We start from the raw sequence: 26,404 nt of genomic DNA, 5'->3' as shown, positions 1-26,404 counted from the left end.
AAACTTACAATTTTCAATTTGAACAGAAAAGCCTATTACTTAGTTATATTAAAAATGGATATAAAGCTCATCAATTTTCATTCAATTAAAAAATCACTTTTTTTTCTTTAAAAAAAAAAAAAAGACTAAGGTTGATTCAATTTTCATTATTTTTATTATGTTTCATTAAATCATTCACAAACTTTATGAAAAAAATTTTGTACAAATTTTTAATTACAGTTTACTTTTTGTGGTTGCTTGCAGAAATAAACTTTTGCATAAGTAAACTTCTAGATTTCTTTTGTCAGAATAAACTTAAATGTGGAATGCCTATACTTCAAGAAACATAGTATCAACAAAATACAAAATTTTATATTTTATTTTCTAAATTGTCTTTAAATACAGCTGTAGTTATATTATAATAGTGTGATCTAATAGAAAAATTACTGAATTTCTGATCCAACAGTCTATGACCTGATCCAACATTCAATGGAGAATAAATTTAGATTTTTCAGTTTTTGTGGCTGAAAATATAAAGTTTTGATTGAACAAAACTTTATATTTTCTGCCACAAAAAAAAACATGTAAGGTAATTGGAATCTAAAGTAAATGGTTCTTAGCACACAATCTTATGCAACTCTTTCAACTAGAGCACATAAACTGTGATAATCTTACATACACAATTAATACCAGGTGATACTTTTGTTCTATGCAAATCAACATGTAAATTTTTTCAAATGTTATTCAGGAATTATTTTACCAAAAAAATAGTAATCTTAAAAAACAAAATTATGTAACAGACCATTTTAACAGTATAAAAATTAAAGCTATTTGCATTAACAATTTCATTTAAATTGATTTATTTGTAACCTTTTATAAAAATATTTTCAGGAAAAATTACGTGAATGGAAGCTGTATGATTTTAATTTTGAAAACACTATAAATGCTATGATTACTTTGTTCACTTCTTCTACTGGTGATGGTTGGTATATGTAAGTTAAATATTTTTTATGTTTTCCTAATAATGGTTATTTTTTCATTTCTTTAAAAAAAAAAGCATTGAATAATAAAAATTTTTAAGAAAGTTTGTTTTTAGAAAAAAATGAACTTGAGCTTAAATGAGAACTTAAAAATATTTTAAAACTAGATTTTAAATTTAACAGTAGTTTCTTTGTGGCTTTTAGCCATATGCAAAGAGGAATGGACAGTAGAGGGGAGCATCTAAGTCCAATTAGGAATAACAAGATTTGGATTTCCATCTACTTTGTCACCTTTGTTATTATCTTCTCTTTTTTTTTCATCAATGTATTTGTTGGAATGATAATTCTCACATTTCAAGAGCAAGGTGCTGCTGAATCTGATCAACAGCTGGATCGAAATGCTGTAAATTCATAAGTTTTTTAAATGTTGCAGTTTTTAAAAATGTCTTTAGGTTAATTGGAGATAAGTGTGATGATTTTTATGCTTAGAGTTTAATCTATGTACATGACTATGTAATGAATCTATATTATGTTTATGCTTGAAATTTTAATCTATGTGTTTTATGTTTGGAATTTTAGTCTATGTGCATGAATATTATTTAGAAAAACAGTTTAGTATTTGCTATGACATCCAAGCCGATGGAACGTTTTATGCCTGAAGACGTGAAGAGCTGGCAGTACACTGCTTGGGCTTTAATCGAAACCAATATGTGGGAACTTGCTATCATGACACTGATCATATTAAATACATTTGTCATGCTTATAGAGGTTGAGTTGTTTACTTTTTAGAATGTCATAGGAAACCATTGTGGCATTAAAGTTGTTTTTAAAAATTATAATTTTTTTTATAACTACAATTTAGGGGTGGTAGATTAATTGGTATTTTGAATTGATTAACAATTGATTTTCCCAAAATTAATTGATTAGTTTTTGATTAATTTTAAAAATGAATTTTTAAAAAGAGTATATTCCTTCTCTTTTATTTCTCTTTTTTCATATAATTTTTCAGATATAATTTTAAAAAACATGTTATTAATAGTATTATCATTTACACTAGTTTGTAACTTAGTAATAAACAAACCAGCAGCATTAAAACTTCTTTCTGCTTTTATAGAAGATGAGGGTAGACTTAGCATTGTATTGTAAATCATTTCTAGAGAGCATGGTCTTTTTCTAGTGCTTTCAAGTACTGCTATTTCACATTTGATATAAGTCAAAATTTCTTGAGGGGATGAATTACAAATTAGTCCTTTAGCTCTTCCTACTAATGAATTTATAGGTGATATAAGTTCTGCTTGTTCTTCAGCTTTATTTTTATTTCTCATTGGTTCCATATGAGAAGTGATTTCAAACTCAGATGTTACTTCAACTTCAAGTTCACTTTTAATCTTTTTTTTTTTTAATATCTTTACTATTGGCCATAGTTGTAAATGAGATAGGATCTACAGCAGTTAAATAAGCTAATACCTCTTCAGTTTTTTTATTTGTTTTTTTAAAGTAGGTAGCAGATTTTGGCTGTATAGTTTTAGACTTTTTTGAAACAATTTTGGTTAGCAAAATTTTATGTTTGATGTAAGACACTTAAAGTTGATGACTTGTACTGCTGCACTAAAAATGTATTATTTGTTTACATTTCTCAGTGGTACCAGATAAAAACATAAGTAATTCCCATTTAATGTCAAAAAACACCAAATTTTTTTAATTTTTAAAACAGCAAATTAATCTTTTTTAATCAATAATCGTTAATTGGCTACCACTCCTACTGCAATGTCACAATGTATTAAAAAAAAAGCATAGATATATATACATTTAATATTTAATGAAACATTAGTCATTCTAACTTTAAGCAAATTTGTTTTCTCTCTTAGTTTATTTTTTATATTTTATATATGATATTTTATATAGAAAAACAACATAACTTATGATAAAGTTGAATTGAAATTTGTCACATAAGTTTTGAAATTTTTTTCATATATTTTAGTTCTATAATGAACCTCCATCTTACAACCGCTTCATCGATAAACTCAATTTAGTGTTCTCTTTTATATTTGTATTTGAGTTTGCTGTCAAGTTTTTTGCACTGGGTTGTGTAAGTAAAAATAAATTTATAGTCGATTAATTAAGCATTATTTTACATGTTGACTTTTTTCTAGGCACCAGTGATTTGGCTTATAAAATCCACATAAAGTTAATCCAATTTACTTTGCAGATTATAACAGTCTGATCATTAAATATTTTACAAACTATTATCCGAAAATTAATTTTTGAACTACTAGCGAATTTTTATTTTGTGGATTCTCTTTGATGTTCGAAAAATTTTACGAATCAATTTAACTTTAATTTGCTTAGCAAATTATATCAATTGCACTCCATTTGCGTCACCATTAAATGGTGCGGTCCAAAAAAATTACATTTTTATTATGTGCGCGTCCTATAAATAGTGGATTTCTTTTTTTATTTTCAATCAGTTCTATTTGGAAATCTTAACCTACAACAATTCGTTCAACAGATCAATTCTGCTATTCTTCACTTACATCTATTATGGTAAGCCATTATTATTTTGATTTAAAAATTAAGAATTTTTCGAACTGAGTTTTTGTGGATTTTTTTTTTTTTTTTGATCGAGTTCATTTGCAAATTAATTCGCTTTGCATATTGCTACAATTAGTGGTTTGGTCTGATAAAATTTATATTGTTATATTTCTTCTACTTAAATAGAAATAGAAATAAAAATAGAAATAGAGATAAGAACTAGTTTGAAAAATTGTTACTTTCATTTCAACATTTAAAGCAAATAACCTTTAAATAATTAGTTCATTAATTGAAAACTTTATGAATGCCTCAAAAATATCATTTTTTATTAAGACAAATATTAAGGAAAAATTTCAAATAACTTTTTAAATTTTTTTTTTTGGAAACTGTTTGCGTGCATAAAAAACTATCAAGTTTTATTAAGGCAAATATTAAGTAAACATTGAGGGATATATTTCAATAAAAAGTTCATAAACTGAAAATGTTATTCGAGCTGTGTTTTCGGATTTTTAATCTGAAAAGTAATCCATATTAATAGTCTAATCTGTTTTTGCAGATTCTTAATTCAATAAATAATCCGAAATATTAGTCCAATCCAATCTAGCAAACTTTATCCAAAAAACAATCTGGTTTGTTTCATTTTTATGTTATTTCTTTTTTTTTTCTTCTCAGATGCCTAAGCTGTCATATATTTGGGAATTCTTCAACAAGGTGGAGTAAAGCAAGGGAAAATGTAAGGCCTGTTGCAAAACATACTTGATCAATTAAAGCACCACAAGTCCTTTGAGGAACCATTTGAAAAGAGTCCATTTGAATTTATATAAACAGTTAGAAAGGAAAAACAAGGAAAAATCAACAATTCCAAACATTTTTGATGAGCTTGCCTCTGAAGACTCAGATTTTGAACAAATACAAGAAAGAAGGAAGAAGAGGAGATGTCCACAGACACAGAAAGATACACCAGCATTGCCACAGCCTGGACCAAGTGGAACTTGTGGCACTTCCAACACTCAGTCACAGCAAGGTAGAAAACAGGCTACCAAAACAGAATTGGAAGTCACTGACATCAATCAAATACGAGCTGTTGTTGACATTACTAGATGGGTGATTGAGCACAGTTGACTGTTTTCTATTGTAGAAACTGAAGCATTCACCCAGATGATGAAAACTGCAACCAACAGTCAATTCAGAGCCATTATAGCAAAGAATATTTCTTCAAAATGCATTCCTCTCCTTTTTAAATTCATTCAGGAGTAAGTAAAAAACATTTTTAATACAGACTAGTCAAATCTTGATGGAGTGGCCTTTACATCCGATGTATGGACCACTGGTCATACCAATTTGTCTTTCATGAACCTTACACTCCAATATATAGATTCAAAGTTCCAATTAAAGCGCTTCTTGGTGAAAATGTCTTACTTCCCTAAAAAACAGACTGGGGACAATAATGTTAAGAAACTCAATGAATTTATCAACAAACCTGAACTTGATTTTGGAGTCAAACCTGGATAATGGTTGATGGTGCAGGTAATGTCCAAGCAGGTGTTAAAAAATCAATTGGCATAGAAAGTACAATTTGGTGTGTCAACCACAATCTAAATCTAGTTGGCAGTGGTGCTGTCAATAATAAAAGATGTTTGAAGTGGTCAATTCTCAGCCACAAAATAGCAAAATTAGGTCACTTCAACCACTCCTCCCAAAAAGCTGTGACTTTAGTTAACACTGCCAAAGTCTTAAATAACTCCAGAACGAAGTTTGTGCAAAGATGGAACTCTTACCTCCTTCAAATGGAGTCTGTGGTGTATCTTTTTCCGGCAATGCATTCTTTAAAGAATCCGAACCCTTCTGTTTCTGGAGATTGTAAGTTGACAGATCTTTTACCAACAGAAGATGAAGTGGAATCTATTCAACCTATCATCCGGGTTCTGAAAGTCTTCTCAGAATTCTCTGAGAAATGCAGCAGCAAAAAGAATGTTAGCATCTGTTCCATTACTAATTGCCTACACAACAACAGAGGAAGATTAGCAAGGGAGATGATCAAGCCAAAAACCTCAAAGGGGAGCTGATAAATATTGAATTCTCTATTGCTATTTTTTAGATTACAGCAAATAAAAATGTACTGGAATTCTGAAAACAAAACCAGTATGTTTACCCAATAATTTCAAGGCTGGCCAGAAAAAACCTCTGTATTCCTGCTGCATCATCAACATCTGAAAGAGTTTTCTCAACAGCAGGGAACATACACAACTCTAGAAGAACTAATCTTTCAATCTCAAAGGTTGAAATGTTGGTATAAATGAAAGAAAACACTAAGCAACTCAGAAAAATTCAAGACATTGTGTGGCTAGGAAATGAATTTGGAAAATGATTAACTTTCAGTGTGATTTTGACATCTTTTTTTATTTCTTAACATCCAAATCATTTCATTTGATTGTATATTTGAATATTATAAATAAAAATGAATCTCATTTCAAAAGCATTCCTTAGTCTGAATCTGTATAAATCGGCAAAAATAATTTCAGTTTGGATTCCAATTCGAAAAAAAATTTTGGGACTGCGATCCAATCTGAAGGTATCAGACCAAATTGTAATCCAAAAAAATTTTAAAGAATTATTTTCCAATACACTATTTTCGGATCAAATCAATTCATAAATAATTTGAACCAATCAGCAAATATAGTTTGGTGCACAATCCGACAATCTGATAAACAGTAACGGATTGGCTGTGTCTAATTTTTTTGTTTTAGTGATTGTGATGGACATGATAGTGACAGTAATTCAATGTTTAATCAATTTTACAGTGGAATAAGTTTTTTTGCTTATTTTTTAGAATTACTTCAAAGACTTTTGGAATGTCTTTGACTTGATGATTGTGTTAGGTGGTCTCATGGATTTTGTTATTAAAACATTTTTTGTAAGTTTCAATTTCTAAAATAAAAATTTCTATGTTGATAACTTTCAAATGGTTTAAGTTGTTTGTAAAAAACTGATTTAAGTTTTTTGAATTAAAATTGAACTGTGCTTTGTATACTTGTAGAAAAGTGTTAAATTTGATACCAGCATTTTTCGCTTGTTTCGTGCTATGAGATTGGTGAAACTACTCAGAAGGAGTCGCTCATTGCGTATCTTACTATGGACCTTTCTCAAATCATTTCAAGTAATTTTTATTATAATTACTTCAATCAATAAATCAAGTTATAATATAATTATTTAAAAAATTTCAAAGTAAATCTGTCTAATTTTTTCTTACTAAAAGTTAACAAAAGTTAGTTGCAATCATTTTTTTGTGGGTAGGTGATTGAAGATTCATCAAAACTGTATTTAAAGTAAATTCTTTTCTTTCAGGCATTACCCTATGTTGGTATGCTAATTTTTCTGCTATTTTTTGTTTATGCTATCATTGGAATGCAGGTTTGAACTTTAGTTTTAAAATGATCTCAAATTTATTAAATAATTTTTAACTTTCTTTTCATTTATTTTCCCTATATTTATACTCACTCTTATGCTAGTTTATGTATTGCTTTGTTTATGCTTGTTCTATGTTTTAGGTTTAAGTAATGTTGTATCTTTTATTTTGCTAACTAATTCTTTTTTTTAAAGCTTGTTTAGAGCTAATTTTAGTTATTAAATTATATTCTGTTCTTTTTTAACTCTCATTTTTTTGTTATTTAGATTTTTTTTGTTATTTCTTTGTTATTTAGATCTTTTCACAGATAAAATTAGAACCAGATGCAGAAAATACACCAGCTAGTCTTATTAATGAAAATAACCATTTTCGGTCATATTTTAGTTCAACTCAAGTGTTGTTTAGGTTGTTTAGATTTTTTTTTTTTTAAAATATAACTTTTAAAAGATTATTAGCTGCCTTACTCATTAGATCATCAATTTTTATACAGATTATTTTACTATTAACAATCTAGTTTTAATTATTTTCTATTTTTAATTTTAATTCCTTTCTACTGTTGATTTTAATTCTAATCTTTAATCGTTTTTATTCTTTTTTTATTGTTTATTTTATCTTTTTACTATTGTTCACTTATATTCTTTTTTTTTATTTAGCTATTTTGTTTTTTTCATTTGTTCTGATTAATTCTTTATTATTGTTCATTTTACTAACATTTGTTTTAAATTAAAAATCTTTTTGAAAGATTTTGCAACTTTACATGAGTTAATTTTTCTTAACTAAACCTGTTTTATATTGTACTTATTCCACTATAACTGTTTTTTGCAATATCAACCAAGGTTGGTCTAACAGTGTAACAATTTTTACAATTGCTTGTTAGTAAAAAAATCCTGATTTGCTTGATCAGAGGTTTATCCCTATAGTTATAAAAAAAGGGTTTCTAAAATCTGAACAGAGTGCTAATCCTAAAAAAATAGACATTTTATGTTTGCAAATACAAAATAAGAGAAATATAATATTTCTAAAGATGTCAGGATATTGGCTTGTTTTTTTTAAGAATATCTTGATATTTAAAATAGATTTATATTAAAATACTATTTTTTCCCAAACCGTAACCATTAATATATGAAAAAGTTTTCAATTAGTTTTCGAATGTGCTTATTTTATACTAGATTTAATTTATAATTTTTAGATATATTTATTTGGAATATTTTGTACAATTCAGATCATTTCTAGGATTAGCCTGGAAAAATGAATTGATAAAGAATGGCTGATTGTGTGTGTACTAATATAGTGTAACCGTTTTTAAAATTTTTTTTCTTTTACAGAATTGCGACAGGAGAAAATTGGCCCAATATTATGCTGGCATGTACCAGTAATGCTGATTGCGATAAAGATTTAGCATCTTATGAAGCTGGAGAAGAAAAATGTGGAACATTTCTAGCATACTTCTACTTTGTGTCATTTATTTTCTTTTGTTCATTTCTTGTAAGTATCCTAGGTGACATAGCTGAGTATCTCATAAATGGAATTGTATGGATTGTGTGCCAATAATCAAAATGTTTTAAAGTGAAATTACTTTAATTTTATTTTACTTCCCTAGATGTTAAACTTATTTATTGCTGTCATCATGGACAGTTTTGCGTTTTTAACAGAAGACTCCAGCATTCTCGGACCTCACCATTTAGATGAGGTAGTCACTGTGTGGTCTGATTTTGATCCAAGAGCTAGGTCTACCTACTTTTTGCTTTTATGTATTTATAAAGCTAATAAACATTTGTTTTTTTTTATAAATATTTAATAAAGGGTTAAACTTAAAGATTTTCCGAATAGTTTTAAAAATACTTTAAATTATTTTTAGCGGTCGTATCAAACATACTGAAGTGTGTCAACTCTTGAAACAAATGTTACCACCAGTCGGCCTGGGCCTCAAATGTCCTAAAACTGTTGCTTACAAGGTTTGTGACTTTTTTTTTTATCAAACCGAACTATGTTTTATTAATAGTTTCTTTACTAAAAGTTATTAAACTTTTACAAATTTTTTTCTTTTTCACTTGCTACAGCGATTAGTTAAGATGAATATGACATTGTACAAAGATGGTACCGTCGATTATACTGGAACTTTTTTTGCCCTTGTTCGTTCAGGATTGGACATATATACTGAAAATGGTAAGTGTACATCTACTTGTAATTGGTAAGTGTGTGTGTGTAAATCAGCAGACTAATAATAGCGAGCAAGAATAGTTTCTAGCATTTTTCTACTAAAGAAATTTTGTATCACAAATTGATTTTAATGTGTAAAATCTTTTTTATTTCAGCTAATTTAAAAAGTAACGACGTTGCTTTTCGCAAAATGTTAAAAGAAGTCTTCCCTAATATCTCGAAGCGTACTTTAGATCTTGTAATTCCAAGAATACCTAGAGGTAATACTTTTGTTAGCACACTTAATAGAAGCCACATTTTTTATTTTTTTTATTTATTGTTTTGATTGAATAATGATTGCTTTTATTTGTGACCGGATATTTTTTTACAGTTTTCCTCTTTATGTTGACTTTTTTACTTATTTTAATTTTTAACTTCTCGTTGGCAATTATTCTAAATTTAGACTCAAAGCACATGACTATTGGTAAGGTTTATACAGCAAAACTCATCTGGGAGAACTACAAACATTTTAGAAATTCAGGGAGACGTAGAAAATCCGTATACCAGGTAATAAGTTTAAGAACTTCGTTGTAATCTTCACTTATTTTAGAAATATTTTTAAATTTACTATCAATTTAATATTGAATAAGTTGAAACAGTTTGTTCTAACATAAAGTGTTTATTATAATTGTTTCTGATCTTAACCCTTAAGCACTATCCTTAGCACTTTTTTTTCGCATAGCATGACCCTCTGCCTTTTCTAAGCGAAGCGTGATTATGAGTGTTACTCAAATCAACATGAGCAATATTAAACGTTCGTTCATGAGAAACAATCTGTCGTTCAAAGACTGCCTGTAAATAAAGTGATATTAACAACATACTTTATATTATTTTAATTGTCATTACTAAAGTTGATGTTCTTACTATTCTGTAGTATTTTATAAATAAATCCTTTAAAGTTTTTAAAAAGATCTGAGAGATTTAAAAGCTAATCACAATCTTCTGTGTTTTTTTATATAGATTTCGTTTATATACAGAATTTGTAATAAAAAATTTTCAAAAGTTGTAGAAAAAGCAAATGCTTTTAAAAGAAGAAGAAAAAACAATATTTACTTAATTTTATTAAGTAAAATAACATTTCTGCATCTGAGTTCCACAAGCAACATTCTTTAAGGATTTTTTTTAGCGATATTATTTTCAACGCAGTAAGTAATGAATTGAATTAGATAATACTTTTGGTTTTCATCTTTTGTAATGAATTGTGTTAAGTGTTGTGACAAGAGTGTTTTGCTTTGCCAGATGAAAATTAACGCTACTGCAAAAGAATGCAAATCAGCGCTAAATATGGACGCTAAAAAAATCTTTTTTCTTTGTTATTGGGAATGGTTGAAATAAAGAAATCGATGCACACGAAATAAAATTACAACAGATAGATGGATGATGGTATCTTCTCTTTAACTGATCATCGTTTATATTCCTAGCGAACAGATTCCGACATGACACGAGAATAGAAAGATTAAAGTCATCTAGAAATATACAAAGCATTAAATACAACACTTCCAGTATCAGCGGCTTTTTCTTTGGGAATTATTCTTAGGCTTTTCGTAATCGCTTGAGCAATAAAACATTCGAAGCTTGCATTTTTTTAGTTGTTTTTTTTATTTATATGTGCGGTTTGACTGTCTTTTTTTTTTTTTTTTTAATTAACCACAAACTTTAAACAGGTTTTATATAGATTCAGTCCACTGTTCAACGGTGACATTACGCGCATTGATAAGCGAGCTTTGAAAGTAAATTATGCTATATCGCTAAATAGTTTTGCTATTATCTTTTGTGGAAGGATTTTAAATTACAGCTAGCAAAATCTTAGCATTGTAATGTTTCATTGCGGCTAAAACACCGAGTGGTTCAAAAGTCCCTCCACCGTTTAAAATTCAAATAACTTACTATAAGTTTTTTTTTTTTTTTTTTTTTTTTTTTTTTTTAATTTAATCTCTACAGCCTCTACACACAAAAGTAACGGTGAGAGGGTGCAACTGCCCATCCAGCTTGCTTGAAAAATTAACTCCAGAGGGAAACCTCTAGGGGAACGATAATTTCGTGTAGTTCTGAAATTACTTGTCACACTCACCTGAATTAATTGCTCCAGACTTCTTCCTTTAGGGGTATTTAAAAAAAATTTTTTATTCAGCTATAAAAGCCCAAAATCCATGAAGAAATTGAAAGTATAAGCTAACAGACAATATAAGGGTGATGATTCACCCCTTAAAAAGCACGTTGCTATTGCAGGAAAGAACGTGAAAAAAATTTTTATAGGGTAATTAACTTAATCACTTTTTTGATTGTGTTTCTTCTACAATTGAAATAATTCTCAAATTATGCAGTTTGCTATTTTTTGGATAAACCATATATTTATAGATAAGAATTAAAAAGATTCCAAAATTACCCCATTCATAATTTGAATTTCAGAAATGTGTTGAAAGAAATTCAATTTATGAATGGGATAATTTTGAAAAAAATTTGAAAAGGTTTTAGTTATTAAGTAAAATATATCTTTAGATTTATGTTATTGAATGTAATCATACTGTGCATCAAAAATTTATCTCATCCTGTGCATTTCAAGCCGAGTGAATTGCGCGCAAAATAAATTTTCATCCTATGAATATTTTAAAATAATTCAATAAATTGTGGACGCGAATTTAATACTTTGCGATTTGTTTAACGCAAATATCAGTTATTTAAAAAAAAGTAAAACAAAAAAAAACACATGGCTGGAAATCGAAGACAATCGGTCTCTGTACCACCATCTGTAGAAGTTCACGATGATAACTATTATCCAACCAATCACTTGTTTGTTCTTACGCCAACCAATCCATTTCGAAAGGCATGCGTTGCAATCAGCACTTCAAAAGCGTTTGACTCTTTTATAATGCTTGCCATCGCAGTAAACTGTATTATGATGGCAATGAATGCTCCTTTACCAAACGATGACAAATCCAACCTCGGAAACACACTAGTAAGCTTATTTTCAGTTGTGATTTCTTAGTGGGTATATTTAAAGCAATATAGTTTTAAACACCTACTGACATAATTGCAGCATTACAGACTCATTTGTAGCATTCAATATTTGTGTTTATTTTTCTACTGTTAAAAATGTGTTTTAAGAAGTGAATTACATTATCAAAAGATGTGTGAATGTTAAAAATCTAAGTTAATAAAGAGTCCAATATCGACAAAGGTTTTTAAAACAGTAAAAAGTGAACACTCCTAAACGCAGTATATTAAAATGATTTACAAAGTGCTAGAAAGTTTCTATTTTTGCTTCTAGAAAGTTATTATTCTCTAAAAAATCTTAACAATTAAAAAAATGACTACTATTTTCTTCAAGAAGAGAATATTATGGGAAACTACATTATGGTAGCAATTAGTCACAAAACCAAAGTTTGCTAGAAATAAATGCCACTTTCTATATTTTTGAGATTACCCAAAAACAAAATTTTAGTTGATTTGGAGTTAACATAATGGAATCAAAGATAAATATATAACAGATTATCGTTACCATTCGTATTAAATGTTAACAAAAAAGAGAGTAACGCATTTAAGACAAACTTCTGTAACTAGAACGTGTGTACTGTTTAAATGCAAAAAATATCTGTGATTTGAACAAACATAATTCAGAGTATGAGATTTTGAGTGAAGACATGGATCTTATCAGTTTTTAAAGATTATACAAAAATGCTTGATTTGATCATAGTAGATCATCTTTATTCAAATGGCTAACTGTATGTAAAAAAGAAGTTGCCTTATGGATTGGCCAGCATTAACATTATATGTATATTTACTTAGCATTTTTTACTAAAAGTAAAACTATTTTGGTGCATCTGCACAATTATTTGAGTAAGAAACGGTAAAAATTCTGCTATTTTAGTAGTATACAGCCAAGTTACCTAAGTTTTATAAGTTTGTAAAATTTGAGCAATTCTTGAAAAGTTTACAGATAGACAGCTGTAATTACAGATCTCAGTAAAAAATTTACAAAGATAAATTTAAAAAAGTGTAAATTTATACCGTTATATTTCTATTTAAAAAGAAGAAGTTTGCAGAAGACTTTTACAGGACAAGTCGAACTGTATCTGTGAATACAGAAATTTTTTTTTAATTTATTCTTAAATTTTCTTTTTTTTTTTTTTGGATGAAGTGTTGAGAAACTGAAGACCGAGTTTCCGTTGAAGTTGCCGCTCTATTTTAGTACAAAAATTACAACTATTTATGCTTAGAGCGTTATTCAAATTCTTATAGACTAGAGCTGCGTTTGAAAACGTGTTTAGTTTAACATATCACAGCAGTGCTTAATATAATGCATCATAGCAGTGTTGAACATAACGCATTTTATTTCTGTGCAGCTGTATTATAGATTACGAAAATTGCTAGGAAAAACATAAAGGAGAGAGAAGGCGCACTATAAACTCGCTTAGTTATTTAAGGTTGTCCATTACAATGAGCTACGCCTTACTAATATTTTACTTAAAAATACTTTTTACTGTATGTAATAGGATGTTTAGATACAAACAAACCCAATAGTATAAAAAAGTGTAATAAATAAATATTTTATGTGCATAATTATTCATGCGAGGACCCAACATACTCCAATATTTGTTTCCTTTAATCTTTTGAACCAAATTTACTCATTAAATAAACTTTTACAGAAGGTTTTGTGTCTACTTGACAAACAATCGGAACTAACTTTTAAAAATTTTGCACCATCCCAGCAAGTACACAACGTTGAAACAACGTTGAAATAACGTTGATCAACGTCGATCAACGTTATTTCAACGTTGTTTCAACGTTGTGTGTTTGCTGGGATTTACCGAAACACCAATTATAATTGTGATATTTTGTAGAATATTTTGTTTTTATGGATGGTTTCACCGTTGCAGAATCGGAGTAAATTATTATAATAGGTTTTCGTAACGGTTGTAAAACCAGTAATAAAAATATATGATATTTAAAGTTGATTTGCTGCTGTAATTACACATGCGCGGAAGCAATTACGGAAAGTGGAATTGACGTGAAAATCTTATAGAATGAGCGGGTTTTTTTTATGAACATATTTGAGGCACTTTTTAAAGTCTAAATTGAAGGCGAAACTTTTGTAGAACAGAGTTTTTAATGAACAAAGAAGATTTAAAATTCCAAAAGTTGTGTTCTCTGCGAGAAAGCTACAGCTGCTTCATTTTATATTTTCTCGAAGGTTCAACAGTATACTTAGTGTATATTAAGGGAAATATTTGTCAAAAAAATATATATTTATATGTTAAATAATTACAGTTTTTTTTTAGTATTAGATTTTAATGCGTGATTGAAACTGTAGTATAAACGCGTGTCAGAATTTAACAAAACTTTCGTAAAATCTACGTATTTTTTGGTTTACGCCTAGAACGTGATGAACAGGTGTCTGTAAGGGTTTTAATTCCGAAAGTGAAACTAGATGTGCCGGCTGGGTAGTAACTAACTACGTTATTGTTAACACGAGATATGACTTTAACGTAGCAATGTCGTTAAGAGAATCATGACCTTTATTCTGCTACGTCTCATCAACAGATACAACACATTCAACATTTTCATCTAGTTTGGTGCTTTTTAGCTGCATCCGATCCCAATTTTATTAGCAACAGTTATGCGTTATCCTAACATTTTGTTATCTATTTTAGCATATTCAAGCTCTGTCATTTGTAAGATCTGTTAAACTGAATCTATTCAAGCTCTGTCATTTGTAAGATCTGTTAAACTGAATATGTGTGAAAAAGTTTGGATTGACGCAGGACCTTTATCCATTTCTCAAAATAACATCACTCATCTTGTATTAATATCAAAGCTATCCTGACCAGCTTATTTTGATAAAATAATTTTATTGGATGTAAAAATATCTTTACTCAAATGGCACAAAGAATATGAAAATCTCATTTTATTTGCCCATCTTTTCTTTTCAGTTATCAAACTTTTAGCGGATAGTCCCGTTGGCTTACATTCTGGGCAAACTGCTATGCTTTTGCAAAAGTATCAAAGCCCATTAGTAAATAACTTTTATTAAAATCTGCTTCTTTTAAAGTACTTTTTTTAAAATACACTTGTCAACCATGGAGCTTTATTAGCAATAATTTCAGAAATAGATTTTTCTGAAATTATTGCTAATAAAGCTCCATAAAATACACTTGTCAACCATGGAGCTTTATTAGCAATAATTTCAGAAATAGATTTTTGAACTTTATTTGTTTCTGGTAACTTAGAAGTAAAATAGTTTAAATGAAGAAAGCATAAGTTTTGCAAATGTTACTTTTTTATAACGCTTTGCTATTCCAAAATATAAAAATAAAAAAAACATTTTGACAGAGTAAAATTTAAGAAATATAATTGGTGGGAAGTAAATAAAAAACAATTTTTAGCACCTCATTTAAAAATCAGTATATACCTAATTTTAGTAAAAAAAAATTAAATTTTTTGATATTCATAAACTAGAACAAATTTTGCATAAAATGATGTAATCAAAATTTTGAATTTGTTACTTTTTAATGGTAGCGGACCACCATAAAAAACTCATTACTGCCAAAAATTCGGACATCCTCACACAATCACATGTAACGCTTCGTTTTCTCCATAAAATTGATTAAAATTCGCAAATTTCAACTTTTACAAAGAATACAAATTTAAAGAATCGACTTGGTGTACACATTCGTTCATTTCGTAAAAATATCAACAAAAAAACCGCTAAATCATATTGGCGTACAAAATTTTTTTAATTGCCAAAAATCTCCTTTTTCTGTAATTATAGCAAGCATCTTCTACTTTATTGGATTAATTTTTTAGGGTCTGTGTTTACAGGCATTTAAAAAAAAAGTTCCATAATTACAGAATTCTGTAAAATTTTATTGGAAAATATTTTTCAGCGTTAATTTTATTAAACAAGTACTTGAAGAATTTAAAATATTTAAAAAAATTAATTTTATTATTCACTGCAAAGTTTTTGTGTTTGTGCTTTCATTATGTATTTGTCCCTTTCATCATGTATTTGCGTTTACCTATTACTTCTGATAAATTACAAGTAAAAAACACTTTTGTCAATTGCTAAAACATTTAATCGAGGAATGAAAATGTTTAAAATCAAAGACTACAAAAGTCTTCCAGCGTAAAATTCCATTTTTCTTAAAAATAGAAAAAGTGGACGACTTAGGGTTTTCCACTGACAAACGCCAAATTATAAACTTTAAATATGTAAAAAATTTTAACCATGTAAAAAAAAGCTAAAGCATATAATGGTTTCAGACAAACTAAAAAAGTTTTTCAATTAAAATTAAATTACTATTAAATAGCATTAAGAATAAAAAAAGAATTATGCTTGTTAGCAACTGTTATCATCATTACTGCCACATTCCTTGTGTAATAGGTCTATCCATCGTAATCATCCAAAGTGATCATCCAATAATGATAAAAAGATAATAGCTCTTGGTTTTGATCAAATTTACAATTGTTTTGAGTTCTTTAAAAGATCTTCTTTTGGAAGATTTTCTCAACACAGTAATGCTGACAAATGCAGATGAAAAAAAAAAAAAATTTAATGTGAATAATATTAATTTTAGATTTAAAAGATTTAATGAATATAAGTAAAAATCCCCCTTTTTTTTCTGTTTATCCTTAAATTAAAAAAGGTGAAAAAATATCTTTCCTATGACAGATTTGATTATATTGTATAAATTTTATTTATTGCACTGCTGGTATAAATGTTATTTAGTTTTATTTAATGTTTTTTGTATGTATGTATGTATGTATGTATGTATGTATGTATGTATGTATGTATGTATGTATGTATGTATGTATGTATGTATGTATGTATGTATGTATGTATGTATGTATGTATGTATGTATGTATGTATGTATGTAGGTATGTATGTATGTATGAATGTAGGTATGTATGTACGTACGTATGTATGTATGCATGTGTTATATAACCTATATAATTTATATTATTTAATTTAAAGTTTATAGAATTTATATAAATTATATATATTTAAAATTTTTGGAGCCTCCTACTTCTAAATGGTTCAAGTCTGTTCTGAGCTCTTAAAGAGCCTATATGCATGCATGTGCTCATGTTCTTCATGTTGCTGTGATATTTCAGGAGTCATTTGAAGTTTACTTGCTTGGTATATTTTGTTCTGAGGCTTTTTTCAAGATCGTCTCTCAAGGGTTCCTCTTGCATGAAAATGCATACTTGCGAAACAGCTGGAATATTCTTGACTTTGTTGTTGTTGTCACTGGGTGAGTCTTTTAAAGTAATTTTTTTTTAATTGAGAATGTTGATAAGGCAACCTAGTAATTTGTTTTTTAAAGTTTGAATTTTTAAGGTTAGTTTTTGTTAATAAGGATAAAAAAAGCCTTATTTTCTTATTTTATTTTTTAAAGAAGCTTAACAACTTTACTTTATGAACAAATTAATAGTGTTATGTTATTCAATGTTATCATCATCTCATTTACATTTTCTAAATCAAATGAAATTTAACTAATTAACTAACAACCAACCTTTATTTTAAAGCAGGAATTTATTTTTACTTTAGTGATATATAGTTAAATTTTTTTTATAAAGTACCTAATATTTTAAGTTTTAGTAATAACAAACTTAATAGTCTTTCATTTTTGATTGCAAATAGCATTTTATAAACTTAATCTAAAACTCTTTCAGCATTAGCAGATGTAATAAGAAGAGTCAAGTAAAGTTTATAAAATAACGATTTCTTTGGTAGAACTGATGCTATCTGTTTTTCAATGAGAAAAGTCCCTCTTTAAATCACTTTCGTATTTAAGGCAGAGAAAAACATTGTCAACTGAACCAAGCTATAATTGCAAAATTTAGTTTCTTTTCCATCTCCAACATTCTTTCTCACCTCTAAGTGAAATAGTTTATAAACATTAAAAAAAAACAACTTGCTAGCAAAAAAAAGTTCAAATAAGTCTTTCCCAAATATTTTCTTTAGTAATATGAAATTTATTTATAAGTATACTACTAATCTTGCATACAGAAAAGTATTTTGCAGAATATCTAAATGTTTAAAATCCATGTTAATCATTTTAAACATGCTCTGTAATTATAATAATACTATTCTTTTCCGATGTGGTGTGAATGCTGCTTTAACAGTAGTTTTTAAATGTTTTTTTTTTGGTTATCATTTTAATTTTTAATACTTATTGCTAGTTCTAAGAAGGATCTCAATTTTCTATGTAGTAAAGTATTTTATACAACTTAATTATAATCCTGTTATCTTTTATATTTCAGTATCCTTCCTTATGTTGGAATGAATAGCGGAGGACCAACAAAAGTCATAAAAGCTGCTAGAGTTTTACGGCCATTAAAACTTGTATCAGGAATTCCCAGTATGCATTTTATAACAATTTAAAATTTAATGAAGTTAAAAGTTGTCAGAGTTTTTAATATATCTTTTTATTTGTTTCTAAAAATAATGAAACCTAATGGTTTAACTTTTCTTGTCTGATTATTTCATATATATCTTTATTAGAAATTTTTGATACTTTTTTTTTGCTTATGAAAGTTAAAAAACTTTTTTTTTTTTCAATTATCATTTTAAATATTTTTTTTTATTTTTTATTTTTCTAGGCTTGCAAGTTGTCATGAGTGCAATATTGAAGTCTATGGCATCATTGCTTCAGATTTGTCTTCTTATTGGATTTGTCATAGTTATTTATGCAATTATGGGTCTTTCATTCTTCATTGATTTATTCCATTTAACATGTTTTTATACTTCTAATAATAGTGAGTTCCTATGTATTAAGTTTATTCCTATTAATAGGTAGTGGTTCTTATATATTAAATTTATTTCTAGTAATAGTTAGTCAATTCCTATGCAGGTAAATTTATGTTTTAACCTTTCTTTTCTTACTTATTCTAATAAATGTTTTAAATTGTTTGAAATTTTAGTTTTTCATAATTTAAATACTTTAAATTTCACCTCATTTTTCTTAAGAATTTTTTTTTAATAAGTTCTCTTCATAAACAGTATTTGCTTATAAAAAAAATTATTTAAATGTGTTTCAAATAAAAGTAATTTCAATATTTTAAGTTGCACTTAAATATAAAGATGTTTTCAGAATTATTTAATCAACTATGATTTTTCAAGGCAATAAAAAGTATTTAAGTTCACAACATATATGTGGTACTTTTTATAATCTATTGTTTTAAATATCATATGAAGATGTTTTTGATTAAATTATTTAATGATTTTTTTGTTGCTTTTTAAAATTTAGTGATATTAATGAATTAATACAAATTAAACCTTAGTAATACCTTTTTTTGAAAGACAAGAGCCATCTTAATGTATGCTCTCATTTAATAATTTATGTGAGCAGCCAAATGAAAATAGAATGCACTCAGTTTTTTTTTTGAAAGCGAGATTTGACTAAAGTTAAGGGGTAATTAAACATAGAAAATCAGATTGTGATACTTTCTGTGCCTACTGTGTGTTGGAAAGCCAAAGCAACCCTTAAAAAAGTGGTTGTTTAAACTATATAAGAAAAAATTTATAATCATTCATGTTGTTTAAGTTTGTTTATTTTTAAATGGTTTCTCATTTTTGACCCTTTTTGGTTTGACAACACAAGTATTTTTGATTACACTTTATACATAGCTATTTGGCAAGATGGTTACTTATGTGGAAAATCAGATAGTGCTGGCCGACAATGTCCTGATGGAACAGAATGCAAAGAGTATTGGCTTGGTCCAAATACTGGAATAACAAACTTTGATAACATTATACTTGGATGTATTACTGTTTTTACATGCATCACTTGTGAAGGTTGGACTGATGTCATGTATTGGGTAAGATGTGTTTTTATCTTACCATTTATTTACTACAGAGAAGTTCTTTATTAAATGTTTATTACTACATTTTCAATTATATCTTATGTTGATTTTAATTATGATTATGATTAACGAAAATATTTTTTGTCAAAATGCTTTTCAGGCATTCCAAGTATATGATTACAAGGGTCGTTTCATCTGGCTGTATTTTTACTCACTTAATGTAATTGGTTCACAGTTTATGTTAAATTTAGTGTGTGGTGTCCTAAGTGGGTATGTTTGTCACTTTATTTTTTGAATTTTTAACAACTTTTTGATACTGCTAATTGATTTAATGAAATGTTTATTGTTTTTAATCTTTGGGTGCATTTTTTTTAAGTTTCTTTTTTCACAAAAGCTAATTCAAATTAATGATAAAACATTCATCATTATAGTGTGATTGCTTAATCCAAGCATAACAATCAAACAAGCACTTTTTTATATGTTTTAGTAATATGAATTAGTAGTTATAAAATGACAAATAAAAAGAAATTAAAATCTTAAACAAAAAATGGAAGTTTTATATAACGATAGTAGTAAATAATAATAACAACAACAACAATAATAAAAATGATATAATTATTATTATTATTAATGATAATAATAATAACAATAACGATAACGATAACGATAACGATAACGATAACGATAACGATAACGATAACGATAACAATAACAATAACAATAACAATAACAATAACAATAACAATAATAATAATAATAATAATAATAATAATAATAATAATAATAATAATAATAATAATAATAATAATAATAATAATAATAATAATAATGATAATGATAATGATAATAATATTAATGATAATGATAATGTTAATGATAATGATAATAAAAATAATAATAATGATAATGATAATAATAATAATAATAATAATAATAATAATAATAATAATAATAATAATAATAATAATAATAATAATAATAATAATAATAATAATAATAATAATAATAATAATAATAATAATAATAATAATAATAGTAATAATAATAATAATAATAACAATAATAATAATAATAATAATAATAATAATAATAATAATAATAATAATAATAATAATAATAATAATAATAATAATAATAATAATAATAATAATAATAATAATAATAATAATAATAATAATAATAATATTAATGATAATGATAATGTTAATGATAATGATAATAAAAATAATAATAATGATAATGATAATAATAATAATAATAATAATAATAATAATAATAATAATAATAATAATAATAATAATAATAATAATAATAATAATAATAATAATAATAATAATAATAATAATAATAATAATAATAATAATAATAATGATAATGATAATAATAATAATAATAATAATAATAATAATAATAATAATAATAATAATAATAATAATAATAATAATAATAATAATAATAATAATAATAATAATAATAATAATAATGATAATAATAATAATAATAATAATAATAATAATAATAATAATAATAATAATAATAATAATAATAATAATAATAATAATAATAATAATAATAATAATAATAATAATAATAATAATAATAATAATAATAATAATGATAATGATAATGATAATAATAATAATAATAATAATAATAATAATAATAATAATAATAATAATAATAATAATAATAATAATAATAATAATAATAATAATAATAATAATAATAATAATAATAGTAATAATAATAATAATAATAATAATAATAGTAATAATAATAATAATAATAATAATAATAATAATAATAATAATAATAATAATAATAATAATAATAATAATAATAATAATAATAATAATAATAATAATAATAATAATAATAATAATATTAATGATAATGATAATGTTAATGATAATGATAATAAAAATAATAATAATGATAATGATAATGATAATGATAAAGATAATGATAAAAATAAAAGTAACAATAGCAATAGTAATAGCAATAACAATAACAATAACAATAGCAATAGCAATTGCAATAACAATAATAATAATAATAACTAACACATGATGGGCAAATTTAAACAATCTTAACAGCATCTCTATTTCAGTGAAAGGCAAAATAAATTGCTAATTGGAATTTTAGATATTGGAAACTCCTAATTGTTTTGGTAGTTATACCCCTCACCTCAGTTAGACCAAACTAACAATTTCATGTACTATCCTTCTGTTTTTACCAGATCATAAGATTTGTTGATTTAACCCTGAAGTGCAGAAGCCTAACTGTATTTGTGAGAACCGCAATATTTGCCTTGATTACTAATTTTATACTCAAAATACTTTTCATAACCTGTTTCTATGGTTGCAGTAGTCCCAGTGGCATGGATTTTAAAAAATAACATACAGAACAGGTTATATAAGTTCTAAAAAACTTAGAATTTTTAAATCTTAATAAGTAGATATCCAGTACCCATCTTAGGATTAATTAAAAGCTGTTTAAGGCTTAATAGTAGGAAGCTATTCTAACAAATTTTCTTATAGAACTAATTTTAACTATTATATGTTTAAAAAATCCACAAACATATGAAAAAAAAAGAACTTTTGTAAGCAAAATGACATATTTATAATATGTGCTATTGATTTAGTAGAAAATAATTATTTTATGCAGGAAACAGATTTAACAATTACTGATAATTATATTAAATGAATGAATTTAGGTTAAAAAAACTTTTAAATTGATAAAAAGTTAGGTTAAATACTGCCATTTTGTTTACTTCATTAATCCTTGATAATTTTAATCTTCAAAGGTCCCAAAATTTCATTGTTGCAAAGTATTACTTTGCAAGAATATGCAATAACTAAGTATTAACTGTTATTTTTTTGTAATATTTTTATCCAATTGTTTTCAAGTGAGTTTAGTAAAGAAAATGAGCGTGTTGCAAATCGTGAAGAATTTTTGAGACAACGTGCTGAATCAGTAGCAGAAAGAGCTGTTGAAAAGTATGAGGGTTGGGTTGATGAAGGTGAACTTGCTGCTGCAAAGGAGCTTGAAGAAAAGCGTAAGAAATTGTAAATTTGTAAAAAGCAGTTTGAAACAATTTTTATAGAACTCTTTCTGAAGTAATTGTAATTGTATTTAAAAAAAAGTATCAAGGCATATTAATTACTTTTTAGATGCTTATAAAAAATAATTTAGATATAGGCAGCAAGTTGACAAAATTAAAACTATATTTAGCTTAGGTATGATTACTTCAAAAATTTTTTTCTAGTAAAAAAACAAGAAGAGTTGGAAGATCAGGGTGAAGTAATTGAACCTCCGTAAGTCTGTAATTTTTTAAAACTAACTTTATATTCAAAATACTTTTAATAACCTATTTTTATGGTTGACAGAACACTCCCAGTGGTATAGATTGTTAAAAATGAGTTAATTAATTTATAGAACATCTTATATAAGTTCTAAAATATATAGAATTTTCAAATGTTAATAAGTAGATATCCAAATACATATATAAAATATTATGATAGCGTATATAAAATATCTGTTAACATAATATTTTCCAAATGAATTTTATTATTCTGGTTTAAGCCTTTGTAAGATATCTTAAACATCTATGCACACTTTATCGGTAACATCAAAAGTACTAAATTCTGATTGGCAAAAAAAAGTTATAACTGGTAACAACTGATGATGATTTTTAGCATTAACATTTTTTGAATCAGCATGGTATGAGGTGTTGGGAAAAACATAGTTTGAAAGGGTCACTTTTTCACTTGATGTTCCAGCATTCATCAGAGTACTATATCATACTGTCATTCAACAGCCCTAAATACAGCATTATAATATAATACCTAATGCCTAATAACAGCAATAATGAAACCACGTTACTTTTATTACTCTTTTTTTACTTCTTTTTTTTTAAGTTTTAATATTTTCAATCACTTTTTTTATTTTTATTTTTTTAATTATTAATAATGTAAGGTATTATAGTTATTAAAATAATAAAATTGCTTTTAAACAATAATGATCATTATTTTTATCTTTAAAAATATTTATAGTTTATGTTAATTTACTTATAATAACACAAACTATTGTTATATCAACATTAAGATATTAAAATAATTTTATATGATGTTAACATGTTAAGATAGTATCTGAAGATCTTATTATCAGGCAGCGTGTGATGAGTGAACTGGGATTATTTTAGACCCTAAACATATCTACAGTTTTTTATGCAATAATGTTTTGAAGTTGTTCATTTACAATATTTATTAGACTGAATGGTTTGCAAAGTTTTCTACTGAAAAATGCAGCTGTTCGAGTGAAGTTAAAAGCAATAATGTTGTCAAACTTCATGTATTGGTTGGTTATTGGATTAGTGTTTCTCAACAGTGCATCTGGAATTATTCAACATTATAAACAGCCCCAGCTGATTGATGATATTATAAGTAATATGAAAGTCTAATTTTATGATTACTTGTGTAAATTATAGCATCAACTTAAAAAATGTTCTTATTGTGCAGAATATTGGAAATTATGTTAAAACTTATAATCTCATAACTTATCAATCAAAATGTGTAAAAGTTAGTTAAAAAAAAAAAAGTAAGATTAGTTATAACTGGTTTGAAACAAATTGACAAAAATTTTCTTAAAAAAAAAAAAAAAGAAAAAAAAAAAACCTGTAGAAAACTTTTAGTACAGATATTTTTTATGAATTTTTATAACAGCCCTGAATTTTCAGCATTGCATTAAATTTTGGTATAAAAATCGCATTTCTACAAAATAAAAATTAAAATATTTTTAATACATATAAAGTTTAAATTGTAACTATTCTTTTGTTTTCCAGATATATCTGACAATGTTTTTCTTGGTTTCTTCTTCATTGAAATGTGTTTGAAGATTTATGCTTTGGGACCAGCATTATACTTTGAGTCGAAATTCAACTTGTTTGACAGTGTTGTAAGAAAAAAAAATTTTTTGTTTTTCTGTAACTAGTTGTAAATCTTTTAATGTGGTAAAATTTTCAGCTGCGTAGAAATCTTTATATAGTTATGATATTTAATCAATACATTAGCTGTCAATTTATATCAGTAGTTGGTATTTTTGTGTCTATAGCTTGTACTTACACAAATATTTTTTTCACTATCACAGATTTTTACCTAAGAGATTATACAAATACACCAGATAAGTTTAAAATCATTTAATCTGAATTTTCAAAATAGCAAAAAAGTTTGTTTAGAGCATTTAAATGTGATGAATTAATAGTAAAAACTTTAAAAATTCAAGATGATACGATTACTGGTTTCACAAAAAAATCTGGTTTTTATGTTATTACAAATTCTTTTATTAGTTTATTATGGGAGAAGTAAAGAGTTTTTTTTTCTTAAGCTATGCATTAAGGGGACTTTTAAAAATCCTGCATCATGAAGCTGCAGAAAAGCCAAGTGGATATGTAACCTTTGAAATTCAGATTTGCAGTGTATAAACCATATGAAATCATATATACAAAACAAATGAAATTATATGCTATATAAAGCTAAAAATTTTTCATTAGGGCTGCTCAGTATTGAATATCTGCTTTGAAGCAACTTAAAATATACTGTCTGTGTTAAAAAAACCTGTCTGCAAGTTATTTTCGTATTATCATTATACAAAATAATATAAAAAAATATTATAAACAATATCTTGTTTTTTATCAAAAGCATAAAAGAAAATCCTATTTTTAAATATATTTTTAATATTTGGAGTCAAAAATTTGAGCAAATGCTAAACAAACTTTTTTTATTAAAAGAAATACACAAGAAGTAAAAGAGACTCAATCAAACCATATTTCAAATTTTTATTTTTATTTATATAATATTTTTAGTTAGTGAAGCGCTGCAAAATTTTTCTGCATAACTGAAACTCTTTTAATGATTGCCTCTCAGGATTTTAATTTTACTACTGTAAAAAATATGATTTTATTTAGAAAAAGAAATTCATTTACTTTTTTAGTTAAAACGTATAACTAGCAGGTAATTTTTTCAGTAAATTTTTATCTTTTTAAAGGTTGTTTTTATGAGTATAATCAATTGGTTGTTAAACAAGTATGGTGGTATAAATCTTGGGGTGTCTGTGTTACGACAGCTGCGTCTTATGAGACTTTTTAAATTCACAATGTATTTTAAATTTCTTTATCACTTAGTTTTATTAAAGAGGTTTACTTTTCATTAAGAATTTAATTTTTAAAAAGAAATTTGACCTTTTTTAGGAAAGCTAAGTTTTACGAAAACTACAACTTTGATATGTATTTTGGAAATTAATGATAGTTTTTTTTTGATGAAGATTACAAGTGTTCACACTCATTTCCAGGTACTGGCCATCATTGAAGAACTTAATTAGATCAATTTTAGCAAGTATGACATCAATCATGAGCTTACTGCTTCTTCTAGCTCTTTTCCTCATGATCTTTGCTTTGTTAGGAATGCAGCTCTTTGGAGGACAGTAAGTGTGTACTACTTTTGC

General features: G+C 26.1%; 2 protein-coding genes across 7 annotated transcripts in view; both read left to right on the top strand.

The window, feature by feature from the left end:
* Nucleotides 1-10,676, top strand: part of LOC145185115 (voltage-dependent calcium channel type A subunit alpha-1-like) — a 37,227-nt gene extending 26,551 nt beyond the window's left edge. For 2 of the 4 annotated variants that reach the window (XM_090097674.1, XM_090097675.1), the window contains 15 exons: nt 871-971; nt 1,164-1,362; nt 1,563-1,727; nt 2,941-3,048; nt 6,322-6,405; nt 6,529-6,648; nt 6,837-6,902; nt 7,193-7,302; nt 8,223-8,382; nt 8,498-8,625; nt 8,756-8,852; nt 8,958-9,063; nt 9,213-9,317; nt 9,500-9,603; nt 9,779-10,034. In XM_090097674.1, coding sequence (XP_089953800.1) covers nt 871-971; nt 1,164-1,362; nt 1,563-1,727; nt 2,941-3,048; nt 6,322-6,405; nt 6,529-6,648; nt 6,837-6,902; nt 7,193-7,302; nt 8,223-8,382; nt 8,498-8,625; nt 8,756-8,852; nt 8,958-9,063; nt 9,213-9,317; nt 9,500-9,603; nt 9,779-9,811 — 1,686 coding nt within the window. In that variant the 3' untranslated portion in view covers nt 9,812-10,034. Of the gene's footprint in view, nt 1-870; nt 972-1,163; nt 1,363-1,562; nt 1,728-2,940; nt 3,049-6,321; nt 6,406-6,528; nt 6,649-6,836; nt 6,903-7,192; nt 7,303-8,222; nt 8,383-8,497; nt 8,626-8,755; nt 8,853-8,957; nt 9,064-9,212; nt 9,318-9,499; nt 9,604-9,778; nt 10,035-10,056; nt 10,242-10,335 lie in introns of those variants that run through there. The other 2 variants (XR_016455606.1, XR_016455607.1) reach the window with 2 other exon arrangements.
* A 1,019-nt stretch (nt 10,677-11,695) lies between these two features.
* LOC145185116 (voltage-dependent calcium channel type A subunit alpha-1-like) overlaps nt 11,696-26,404 on the top strand; it is a 41,110-nt gene continuing 26,401 nt past the window's right edge. For all 3 annotated transcript variants that reach the window (XR_016455592.1, XM_090097631.1, XM_090097632.1), the window contains exons 1-12: nt 11,696-12,052; nt 17,210-17,349; nt 18,362-18,459; nt 18,701-18,856; nt 19,728-19,918; nt 20,064-20,173; nt 22,813-22,961; nt 23,172-23,220; nt 24,176-24,348; nt 24,747-24,859; nt 25,949-26,058; nt 26,252-26,383. Coding sequence is in view for 2 of the 3 variants with exons in the window: in XM_090097631.1 (XP_089953757.1) it covers nt 11,804-12,052; nt 17,210-17,349; nt 18,362-18,459; nt 18,701-18,856; nt 19,728-19,918; nt 20,064-20,173; nt 22,813-22,961; nt 23,172-23,220; nt 24,176-24,348; nt 24,747-24,859; nt 25,949-26,058; nt 26,252-26,383 (1,670 nt within the window). In the remaining variant the exon portion in view is untranslated. The remainder of the gene's footprint in view (nt 12,053-17,209; nt 17,350-18,361; nt 18,460-18,700; nt 18,857-19,727; nt 19,919-20,063; nt 20,174-22,812; nt 22,962-23,171; nt 23,221-24,175; nt 24,349-24,746; nt 24,860-25,948; nt 26,059-26,251; nt 26,384-26,404) is intronic.

This window comes from Hydra viridissima, unplaced genomic scaffold (genome assembly GCF_058129835.1).
Source record: "Hydra viridissima isolate aposymbiotic clone 2 unplaced genomic scaffold, HvirCarnegie_v1 scaffold_9, whole genome shotgun sequence".
Taxonomy (NCBI): domain Eukaryota; kingdom Metazoa; phylum Cnidaria; class Hydrozoa; order Anthoathecata; family Hydridae; genus Hydra; species Hydra viridissima.
Note: the sequence above shows the minus strand (reverse complement) of the source record. Positions and strands in the feature narration are given on the sequence as shown.